General features: G+C 41.4%; 2 protein-coding genes across 2 annotated transcripts in view; one reads left to right on the forward strand and one right to left on the reverse strand.

Moving 5' to 3' along the window:
• Window positions 1–1,280: 1,280 nt before the first annotated feature.
• LOC128570592 (60S ribosomal protein L17-like) lies at window positions 1,281–1,860 on the reverse strand (the record flags this gene model as incomplete). The annotated part of the gene is made up of 1 exon (XM_053569940.1): window positions 1,281–1,860. A coding segment is annotated over exon 1 (546 nt), but the record flags the coding sequence as incomplete, so codon positions are not given.
• Window positions 1,861–4,498: 2,638 nt separating this feature from the next.
• Window positions 4,499–12,540, forward strand: part of ANK2 (ankyrin 2) — a 687,167-nt gene continuing 679,125 nt past the window's right edge. Inside the window, exon 1 of the mRNA XM_053569130.1 lies at window positions 4,499–5,056. Within this exon, the coding sequence (XP_053425105.1) occupies window positions 4,985–5,056 (72 nt within the window). The 5' untranslated portion in view covers window positions 4,499–4,984. The remainder of the gene's footprint in view (window positions 5,057–12,540) is intronic.

A 12,540-nucleotide genomic window follows, 5' to 3' on the forward strand; every position in this document is an offset into this window, starting at 1 on the left:
TTTTAACCACCTGTATCCTCAGCCTCCTATTTTTAGATAGATATCATTGCATAAATAAATAGTAATAACTACATTATTATTTACATTGTGTGTTTATGATGCTTATGTACGTTGTTTCATTTAATATTCACAATGACTCTATAATCTATATTACTGTTTCCATTTCACAGATAAGGAAACTAAAGTATAGGTGCGCTAAGTAACTGGGACCTCAGTGTGAATGACTGACTTCAATCCACCACCCTAAGCATCATCCTACACTGCCCCATAAAAATTGTCACATTGGGTGATTTGGAAGAATGATCAGAGATTAGAAAGAGATTAGAGAAACATTTGCTATAATCTGGTACCATAAAGAGTTTTCTATACATGCATATGAATATAATTCTTTGAAATATACATAATGCTTAGACACACTTGAGAAACAGTACAATAGAGAGAGTTTGGTATTGGCTCTAGTTCAAGTCAGAGTTCAAATGGTGGCTCTCCAACCTTCTAATAGCCTTGGCAAAGATACTAATTCATTCAACAAATGTCTATTGAACACAAAGGTGTTGGGCATCATTCAGGGTGCTGGAGGTTGTAGGTGTTTCCAATGCTAAATAAAACCACACTCTTGTCCTTGTGGAACTTATTTCCCAGTGATAGGTGAGTATCAATAAACAAGCAAATACAAACTCTGTCAGATGATGTTAAGTGCACAGCAGAGATATTCCAGCAAGGTGAGAGGAACAGGGAGAGTATTTTAGTTTCTAGGGCTGTTGTACCAAAGTACCGCAAACTCAGTGGCATAAACAACACAAATCTATTATCTCATAGTTATGAAGGTTAAAGTCCAAGATCAAAGATAATGTGTTCCATGCTTTTTCCTTAGCTTCTGGTGATTTGCTGGCAAACTTTGGCATTCCTTGGCTAGAAGAGACACTACGTTAATCTCCTCATTCATGTTCTCCTGGCGTTCTCCCTGTGTGCATGTCTGTATCCGAATTATAAGGACCCCAGTCACACCACAGTCATTGTGAATATTAAATGAAACAATGTACATAAGCATCATAAACACACAATGTAAATAATAATGTAGTTATTACTATTTATTTATGTAATGAATAAATAGCACCCTACTCCAGGATTAGCTCATCTTTTTTTTTTTTTTACTGTTATTTGCATTTATTTTATGTTGTATCTATTCCTGTGCCATAAGTTTTTTTTTTTTTATTAAATCATAGCTGTGTACATTGATATGATCATGGGGCATCATTCACTAGCTTCACAGACCGTTTTGCCATAAGTTTTTGTTTCTTCAGTTTCTTCTGGGATATTTTTTTCTTCTGTGCCACCTCTTCTTCTGGTTTGGGAACAATCTGTTCCTTTTCATGAAGGATCAACTCAATGTGGCAGGGGGAGCTCATGTATGGGTTAATGTGACCATGAGCTCTGTAAGTTCGGCGACATATCTTGGTGGCTTTGTTCACTTGGATATGCTCAATGACCAGAGAATCTACATCTAAACCCTTAAGTTCAGCATTAGTCTCTGCATTTTTAAGCATATGCAGCAAAAATTCAGCACTCTTTTTGGGCCACTGACCCTGTGTCCAGCTCCACTGTTTGGCCTGGGCACACCTACCATCTCCACCATTGTAACGTCGGAATGGTACACATTGCTTCTTTAAGGTGACATCCTTCAGATACTTGGTGGCTTTTCGTATATGCATACCCTTGATGGCCTGGGCAGTTTCACATGTGTTCTTAAAGTGAACACGAAGATTTGGGCCTCTTTTCTTGCATGACTTTGTGGGGTTTTCTGGGTCAAGTGAATAGCGAACCATTTTCACAGATCACCTCAGGCCGCTTAGGTGAAGAGGAAGCAGGATCAGCTCATCTTAACAAATTATATGTACAACAATCTTCTTTCCAAATAAGATCACATTCTGAGGGTTAGGATTTCAATATATGGATGTGTGTGTGTGTGTGTGTGTAGGGACAATTCACCCCATTACATAGGATAATCAGGGAAGCCTTTTTCAGAAGGGGATACAGGCACAGAGGATTGCCTGAGGGAATCCATGCAGATATCTGAAGGAGGAGTGGTCCAGGTGCAAAGAACCTGAGACCAGAGTGGGTCTGGCAAAAAAATAAAAAGGATGGTTAGAAATAGGGTCAGGGGGTGGTGGGCTGGAATGGGGGATGGATTACAGACTTTATAGACCATCCACCGACCGTGGCTCTTAACTCTGAGTGAGATAGGGAGACACAGGAGAGCTTTTTTTTTTAAAAAAATAATTTTTTTTGAGACGAAATCTCTTTGTCACTCTTAGCAGAATGCTATGATGTCATAGCTCACAGCAACCTCAAACCCTTGGACTCAAGTGATTATCTTGCCTCAGCCTCCGAGTATCTGGGACTACAGGTGCCTGCCACACACCTGGCTATTTTTTTAGAGGGGGTCTTGCTCTTGCTCAGGGTGGTCTCCAACTCTTAAGCTCAGGTGATCTACCCACCTCATCCTCCCACAGTGCTAGGAACATGGGTGTGAGCCACTGTGCACAACCTTCACAGAAAGCTTTGAGCACTGGCTGGCTGCTCTGGTGCAAGCTGGTTAGAAACTTTTGCTCTTGGGCAGGTGAAAAAAATGATGGTGGCTTGAACTAGAGGTATGGTAGTGAAAATATAGAAGTGGTTGGATTCTGTAGAACCAACAGGGTTTGTTTGTGGATTTGTTGGACACAGTAAGCAAGGAATTAAGAGTACTTGTTTTTGTTTTGTTTTGTTTTTGTCCTGAGCATCTCTAAGATGGGCAAAGCAGCATCAAAGCAGTTGATTTGGCAGAAGATTTAAAGAAGCTCGATTTTTGAGATGGCAAGTTTGAAACTCCTTGATATCCAGGTGGAGGTAAAGATAGTTGGCAATAGGAGCTGGAACTTAAAGGGGAAACCTGGGGCTGAAGAGTATTAGAAGATAAATTCTATTTAAGGCCATGGAACTGTATGAGATCAAAATGCTTTTAGTATATATGGAGAAGAAAATAGGGACTAGGACTGAACCTTTTGACATTCCAAACTTTAGAGGGCCAGTGCAGGACACTGAGAAGCAGCCGACAAGGTGCTAAGACAAGAGGAGAGTGGTGTCCCAGAAACTAATAGAAGACACTTTCAAGGAGGAATGATTAAAAAGTAATAATAATAACATTTAGAGATCAAGCCAAAGGAGGACTGAGAATTAATCCCTGGACTCAGCAACACGGGGTCACTGAGAACCTTGTCAGGACAGTTTGTTGAAGCAAGTGAAGGAAAGCCTGAATAGAGACATTTCAGTAGAGAATGTGAAGAGAGGAATTAGAGACAGTGAAACTTGGTAAAGGATCTTTCTGAAAAGAGACACAGAAAACTGGGTGGCCGGGCATGTGACTCACACCCATGATCCCAGCACTCTGGGAGACTGAGGTGGGTGGATTGCCCTGAGTTCACAGGTTCCAGGCCAGCCTGAACAAGAGTGAGATCCCATCTCTAAAAAATAGCCGGGCGTTGTGGCAGGTGCCTGTAGTCCCAGCTGCTTGGGAGGCTGAGGCAAGAGAATCGCTTGAGGCCAAGAGTTTGAGGTTGTTGTGAACTGTGACCCCAGGGTACTCTAGCGAAGGTGACATAATGAGACTCTGTCTCAGAAAGAGAGGAAGGAAGGAAGGAAGGAAGGAAGGACGGACGGACAGTACCTTGGGGACAGGGGATTCTAGTAAAGTTTTGCTTTGTTTTGTTTTAAAGATGGGGATGTGTTTGTAGGAAGATGCATAGGGAAGTAAGAATGATGATTCGTAAGAAAGGACATCTTCTTCTCTGTAAAAGTCGTAATTCCCACCTCAATGGGACAGCTGAGCCAATGAAAGAGATAATGATCAGGTCTTGGATGGCAAGTCAGTGGTAGCTCTAAGTATATCCCTGGGAAATAGTGATACAGTGCAAACCAGGATGTCTCCCCTGTGGATTTAGGACTCCTACCACAAAGCTCTGTAGCAGACAGGTCTGCAAAACCTGGTCCTGTCTTTTGAGATCTTCAGAGCTACAGAAGGGAGCAGGGACCTCCGCCGTGATGAGGGGGGCCCAAGTCACCATCCTGAAGGGTAGCTGCAAGATGTTTCCTCATAGAGAAGAAAGTGGGAAGGGAGAAGTGGGATCCTGGGTGGGTGGGTGGCACATCCCAAAGGTAAAAAACACACTGCCTAGGGCACTCGATCCGCAGCCAGCACCTGCCGTGGGTTGAAGCTGCAGTGGCATTTCCACCACGTTCACTCCATCCTTCCTGGGCAGCAGGGAGTGGTTGGCAGAACAAAGACTGCGTGCGCGTGGAGGTTAGGGGTGGGTGGGCGCCCAGCACAACGCAAACCGGAGAACGAGTGCGGACTGGAAGCGCGTGTGGGGTATGAATGGAAACGGCCGAGAGTGAGCGTGAGGACGGGCAGGGACGCCTGGACGTGCCCCAGCAGCTGGGGGCCTCCCGGGGGAACGTCTGCCAGTGATGCGGGAGCCTCCTTATCCCCACCCACCTCCCGAACTCCAGCAGTCAGTGGTGCATACGGACATATTTCTGGGAGCTGTCCATGAGCTCATCGCTCTCCTGGCGATAGCAGCCGCAGCAGCAGCAGCGAGGGCAGCAGCGGCTACCCACATCCAGACACCAGCGCGGGTCGCGGCGCTGGGAAGGGGCAGCCGCCGGCCCGGCCGCTCCGCCAAGGTCGCGTCCGACCCCGGCCCGCCATGGCCCCGAGTCTCCCGGCCGGGAGGTAGGTGGGCGCGGGGCTCCGGCAGGACTCGGGGCGAAGGGGACAGCAGCCCTCCGCACCCGCGGCGGGGGAGCCCGGGCGCTCCGGGAGGCGCGGCGGCTGCAGAATCTCCGGCTGATCCCGGCCCGCCGGCCGCAGGCCAGCGCAGAGGCGACGGAGGGGACGCGGGGGACCCGGGCGTGACAGCAGGAAGGAACCCGGAGCAGCGGGAAGATGGCTTCTCCCACCTCCCCGGCCCCGGAGGGCGGGGCCTCCACCCCGCCAAACCCGTCGCGGATTCGTCAGGTGGGTGCACAGAGTGCGGGGAGGGGCTCCCGCACCCCATTGTCCTCGCCTCCCCCAAGGACGCGGACCTCGCCCCCGGCGCAGAGGCCAAGCAAGGAGTGGGACCCACAGATACGAGCAAACTTGGCCACCTCGCCTGGCCCAGGACCGTTCTCCAACTGTCCTCAGTCTCACTTCTCAGGCAGACTCACGTGCGCGCACCCCCCGCCCCAGAAAAACACACGTCTTCCCAAACCAGACGTGCAAGTTCTGAACGCGCACACGCACTCACAGCCCGCAAACTCATCCCTCCCACCGCGCACAGAGGGACACACCCAGCTGTCACATGACTCACTGCAGAGCTATACCGTTAGAATAAACCGGGGTACCCGGGGGGGGGGATGTACCCCAGACCCAAGTCCTCTGAGGACCTGGAGAGGGGCTGCTGGAAGCATTCACTACCCACCCATAGGAGAGAAGGAACCTCAGCCAGAGGTTACTTGCCATTTCTCAACTTTCAGGCACAGCTACACCCAACAACTGCAGCCCGGTATTAGCCGTGTCGCACAGAACCGCACGGGAAACGTGTGTTCTGTTCCCCCGACCTCTACAGCGACAGAAACAGCTTCCCCCAACACTGCGGGGCGGAGGGGGGGGATGCACATGTCTTTGGCTGTTTGAATAAGCCCTGTTTTCTGTTTGTATAGTAATATAGAAACAAGGGAGTACTCCATCTGGTTGTGATCTGTTATTTGGTATCTAGAGGATTTTTTTTTTTTTTTTTTTTTGTAGCATTAGCACTTCACGTTCTCGCGGCAGTGAAAATTGTGCGATTGCCCTGTTCAGGATGGTGCAGTGAGTGTGAGAATAGGATCCGTTGACTGCAAGCAGGAAACCTCTCTACTAACGAGAATTGGATTCCTGTTTAGAAACAGGGTAAAATTGGTTGATGGATACTATCTGGGTAATGCCCAAAGGATGGTCTTTCTCCCTGACAGTGTGAACATTTTGAAGAACAAAACTATGGAATTTATGAAAACATGACAGTAAAAATTGCTTAACACTGGACAAAGTCTTTGTCACATTTGAATTTTAACACTATCTGTGTAGATAGTGTTACATTAGCCCTAACCTTTGTTTATGGTCATATTTTTATTCAGTTACTAAAAATTAACCTGTACATTTTTTATGGCATTCTGCATCCCAGAGAAATACAGTTTTAAATCTTAAGCTCCAGGACTCTAATTTTACAATGAGTTTTTATGTACATTTGAACTGTTTTTGTTTTTGTTTTTTTTTTGGCTGAAGAATTGCTGTAGGTATCAAGTCTGTGACTGTTATGAATATAGGAATGAAGGTAAAATTATTGCTATTTATAATACAAGACAAATTACATTTTAAGCAAAAAGTCATTTTTATATTTGCTTGGCTAATAATGTATGTATATGTGAACACTCATATATACAACAAGGAAGCATAATACGTTAAGTTTTAAATAGAATATATATACATATAAAAACTATGAAATCTCATTCTGTAGAACACTTTTATTGATCTAAGCAATAGTGGGTATGAAAATAGTTACCAGAAAAAAATCGTAAGAAAGGTCATTGCTATTTTGCAGACTGTTTAGAAGACCTTATAATTAAAAACTGTATAAAATGGCATAATTCTGCAACCTTCAGATTATTGACTGCTATCCTCTGTTCAGGCTTTCATTTATTTGTATGACCTTACAGAAGTACTTTTTTAGTGATTGGTGCATTAATTTGCATAAGATGTACAAATAGGTTGCTAGACTTTCTGGTCTTTCCAGTCTACCCGACTCATCTGTTCAGGTGGAACAGAAATACTGACAACCTCTGGCTGCAGTATCACCATTTTCCTGCCAAAGATTTTGAGCAAATTAGAAGTAGAAAAACAGAAGGCATAGCTGTGTTGTCCTGCGAAGTGGTGAAATGTTGTAGGCCCCAGTCACATTGTATTTTAACTGTGTCACTGTTTCCTGGACATGGTTCTCCATGTTCTTTAATAATTATTTTTCAAACCAATTCTGGGATGAGTCGGAATCACATTAAAATCTCAATGTTCTCCTCTTTCTGAACATGGTTGGGAGAAGAAGTATAATTGAGAAAGCACAGAGGTCCAAAAGAGCCAAAGATATTGATTGAGGACATTATATGGATTTTAGCAACAAATTCAAATTGTATAACAGAAATTTAGAAATCAAAATAATTTGGAGAGGCTTTTGGTGAATAGAAACAACTAATAAATTAGTGTTTCTAATTACTAATTTCAATGAAAATATACTTAGTGGAGATTTATTTAATGGACACTCATTTGGCATAAAGTAATGTTTTATGCCCTAAAGATAAAGACATGAAAAAGACAAATAACCTTACTCATTAGCAGGTGTAGGTATTTTTTTTTTTTTTTAGAGAGAGAGCCTCACTTTGTCACCCTCAGTAGAGTGCTGTGGTGTCATTCCTCCAGCTCTTGGACTTAGGCAATTCTCTTGCCTCAGCCTCCTGAGTAGCTGGGACCACAGGTGCCTGCCACAATGCCCAGCTATTTTTTTTTGTTGCAGTTTGGCCGGGGGTCAGATTTGAACCCACCACCCTCAGTGTATGGGGCCGGCACCCTACTCACTGAGCCACAGGCGCCGCCCAGGTGTAGGTATTTTTAATGAAGACAACATAAACCTATTTGAAATTTGAATTACTTACAGGGTCCTTTCTACATTATTATTATTATTTTAATTTTTTTTTTTTAACTTTTAGCTGGCCCAGGCTGGGTTCTTTCTACATTATTTGGACAAAATAGTTATTTCTCAGCTTTTTGTTTTGATCATTCTTCTAATAACTCTAAATAATACCTGAGTTTGTATATATCTAAAATGTCACTGTATGACTGAGTTCACGTTTGCATCTATTTGCTGTATTTCCAATCTCATTTTGTTATTTAATATACTATTAGAATTAGATATTATAAACTATGCATGTTATTTTTACAACTTGATATTTTCATAAAAAAAGTTTTTAAAGCTTTTGGAAAATGCTGATATAGCATGAAATTTCCAAAGTAGTTAGGTAGCTTCATACAGTATAGTTAGAATCTGGGTTTCCGAAAACAAGAAGGTCAGGGAAAAATGACCTTCAACTTCATTCTACTAAGGGAAACAAAAATGTACCAATACATTGTCTTGTCGGACTTCTAAGATACTGGGTATTTCCATTTTTTCCTTTTTTTTAAAAAAAAGTGGTATCTTTATTTTATAGCCAAGATAACTAAGGTACAGAAGTTTCACCTACTTTCTCAAATATGTAAGTTAAATTAGTTACCAAAGTAGAAAGATAGATTTCTTGGGCACCAGCCTATGTTTATACCTTACTCATTTTCTAACTAGTAGAAGATTAAGAAATGACATTTTGCTACTGAGTTTTTAAATAGCTTGCTATATATCACATACATTTAGAGACCCATATGATTCCTATGGCCATTTCCAGAGAATTTAATTCAGTCAATTAAATAAATATTTACTGAGATCTTGAAGTGCAAAACACATTGTTAAGCATCTTTCTCGGCCTTACCATCTTTCTGACAAGCTCCGATGGGAGTTTCCATGGCATCGATTCCTGGGAGACTTATAGGAGCTGTAAAACATCCTCATTTCATTGGTTCAAGTGAAATTCAGTGTCTTTTTCTTGTTTCATGATTCAGTCCTTCCCAAAGATCTCTGGGTATTGGTGTCACTTCATTTATGGCAGTAAAATAGTATTTTTGTTTGCTGTAGAAATATAGAGCCCTTCCTTCCATCTGATGATAATGAAATATTTACAGTGAGCCACTTATGGTGCTGAGGCATAGTTCTCACAACACTGTTATGAAGGAAATAACTCTTATTCTCATTTTCCAGATAAGAAAATGTGGGTTTAGAGAAACTAAAGTACTACATACTCAAGTTCATAGTCAGAAAGTCAGAACTCAGGGATTTAAAATTTGGTCTTAATGATGCCTTACTTTGAAATCACCCGATAGAAGGTCCATATTTGACCACCTCCCCACATTGACAACCTTCTTAAGTTGGCCTAATTCTCATAGACCCGACGTGCACCACATGTACATATCAGTACATGAGGCCTAGTTCCTTATATTGGCCACCTTTGTATGTTGACTAGTTTGTTACAGTCCCATGGGCTGTCAATTTACGCAGGTTCTACTGTATTTACTGTCTTGCTGTTCTAATTTTCAGGCATTGTCACTATTCAGGAAGCCCTTCTTCGCACTCTCGCTATACCTAGCTGTCTCTAACCATTCTCTCAAGTACTTAGAGTCCTCCTCCAGGTTACTTTGATTTAACGGTAGGATATACAACAGAGTTGTCATAATTTTCATTGCTCAGATCCATCATGAGAATAATTTGAATTACATTTTCACTTTTGTGTTCCCTAAAAGAACATTTCTCTGGCATTGTGGTTCCTGAGAGGAGCCACTAAACCCCTCCTTTAGCTTTTTGCATCCCCCAGGACTTCTCAGTTATTTCTGCTGTTTCCATGATGGTTGTAAGAAAAATAATTCTGAGAATAAGGTGGGTTAATGGAAAATCTTCCTGAACAGACAAAAATTAGGCTTAATTTTTTTAAGTTTTTCTTTTTTTTGCTTTTGTTTTTAAGAGACAGGGTTTTGCTATGTTGTGTAGGCTGGAGTGCAGTGCAGTGGCTATTTACAGGTGTGCTCATGTGAGAATCCCACCTCAGCCTCCCTAACAGCTGGGACTGCAGGCATTCGTCACAGCAGCTGGTGGTTTTCTTCTCTTATTGTCATTTGTTTATGCTTGCCAAGACGTTATATATTTATATTTTTATTTATTTATTGACACAGAGTCTCACTATGTTCCCTTTGGTAGAGTGGCATCACAGCTCACAGCAACCTCAAGCTCTTGGGCTAACGCAATTCTCTTGCCTCAGCCTCCCAAGTAGCTGGGACTACAGGTGCCCACCACAATGCCCAGCTATTTTTTGTTGCACTTGTCATTGTTGTTTGGCTAGCCCAGACTGGGTTCAAACCCACCACCCTCAGTGTATGTGGCTGGCGCCATAAGCACTGTGCCATCCTGATGTTATATTTTTAATTTTCATGTTATGCAAAGTATTTGAGTTACAAGATAGAATAATTTAGTGTTGACAGTGAAAGGATGGGAGAAAGAGGCAATAAATAAATATAACTATGTGTTGATGTTATTAGTTTAGATTTAAGATTTTTGAAATTTGCATGGAGTAAAATTCACTTTTTACGTAGTTTAATGGGTTTTGACAAATACTTAGATTTGTGTAGTCAGCTCCACAATCCAGGTACATAACAGTTACATCTCCCTTGAAATATTTTCTCATACTAATCTGAATTAAATACCCCTCTATCCTCTAACTTATGGGTAGCCACTGATCCTTTCTCTATCTCTACAGTTTTACCTTTCCCAGAATATCCTATACATGGAATCATCCAGAATATAACCATTTGAAATTGGATTTTTTCACTCAGCATCATGCCTATAAAGTCCTTCTGAGTTCTTGCATTTGTAAAATTTTGTTCCTTTTTTATTGCTGAGTAGTATTCCACTGTACAGATGTACCATTATTTAGCCCTTCAGATGAAGAACATTTGGGTTGTTTCCAGGTTGGGGCAATTATGAATGAAATTGCTATTAAATATTTGTGAAATTACTATGAAGCATTTTTGTGTGAACATATATTTTCATTTTTCTTGGATATATAACTAGGGATGGGATTGCTGAATCATATGGTAAGTGTAATAGTAACTCTCAGACTATTAGTGTGGCTGTGCTGTTTTCACATTCCTGCTAACAATGGGTGACGGTTCTGTTACTCCACGTCCTTGCCAAGGTTTGGCACTGTCATTTTTTGGTTTGATTTAGTCATTTTAATAGGTGTACTGAGGTATGTGTGTCTGACTGTAGTTTTAATTTGCATTTCCCTAATGACTAATACTGTTCAACACTGTCCATGTGTTTATTTCCCATTCTTATATTTGTTTTTGGTTGAATTATCTGTTCAGATATTTTGTCCATCTTGTACATTGGGTTGTTATTTTCTTGTCGTTGTGTTTAGAGGGTTATTTATATATTCTGGAGACAAGTTTTTGTCATATATGTGATTTGAAAATTCTTTCATCTATTTCTTTTTTCTTTTTTTTGAGACAGAGCCTCAAGCTGTCGTCCTGGGTAGAGTGCTGTGGCATCACACAGCTCACAGCAAACTCAGCCTCCTGGGCTTAAGCAATTCTCTTGCCTCAGCCTCCCAAGTAGCTGGGACCATAGGTACCCGCCACAACGCCTGGCTATTTTTTGGTTGCAATTGTCATTGTTGTTTGGCAGGTCCGGGCTGGATTCGAACCTGCCAGCTCTGGTGGGTGGCTGGCGCCTTAGCCACTGGAGCCACAGGTGCCAAGCCTCAGTCTATTTCTTGTCTTTTTATTCTCTGTGGTGTATTTCTTAGAACAAAGATTTTTAATTTTGATGAAGTCCAATGTTCATTTTTTTCCTTTTATGGATTGTACTTTTACTGTTGTATCTAAGAACTCTTTCTCATAAAGATTTTCTTTTAAATGCTTTATAGTTTTAACATTTTAAATTTAGTCTGTCATCCATTTTAAGTTTTTTTTTTCTGACATACAAATTGTTTCCTTTTATTAATATGTATATTGTCCCAGCACCATTTGTTGGAAAGATTATGCTTTATCTTTTAAATTACCTTTGTATCTTTGTCAGAAATCAGTTGAGATATTGACACGAATTCATTTCTGGACTTTCTATTATGCATTTAGACATTTTGAGTTTTTTCTATTTTATTTTATTTTTCCTTCTGGTGGAGAGTTTTTCAGATTTTAGAAATAAGTATGTATATGTAGGTTCAGACAATCTTAATGGCACTAGTATGTTTTTAGTATTACTTTTTAAAATATTATTCACACAATTTCCAATCTAAACATCATGTGAAGGTATAAGACAAATACTCATGTCTGGGAGGAAGGCTGTTTGCCAACTTGAAATGCATACAATAAAACTATATCAAAAAACAAATGAGAAAAAAAAGTAATATGTCACATTTTATACCTTACTTGATGAATACAGAGAGTTCCCAGAGGCTTTAAAAACCAGTATCTAGGGCGGTGCCTGTGGCTCAAGTGGTAGGGCGCTGGTCCCATATGCCGGAGGTGGCGGGTTCAAACCCAGCCCCGGCCAAAAACCTAAAAAAAAAAAAAACCAGTATCTAAGTCAGTTATGGGGAATATGAGCAATAAGATGAGAAACGGGAACTTTAAGCTTCATTCACTATAAGCTTTGAAGAACATTAGCATTTTATGCCTTTATAAAGAGTGATTATGTGGTTAGATTATGTTACATTAAGGAGATAATTATCTGTTTCTAGTGACACATACAGCCTGAGTTCAATAGCTTGTAAGCCTAACTTTTATCAAAAGGATATATA

Source organism: Nycticebus coucang, chromosome 1, assembly GCF_027406575.1.
Source record: "Nycticebus coucang isolate mNycCou1 chromosome 1, mNycCou1.pri, whole genome shotgun sequence".
Classification (NCBI taxonomy): domain Eukaryota; kingdom Metazoa; phylum Chordata; class Mammalia; order Primates; family Lorisidae; genus Nycticebus; species Nycticebus coucang.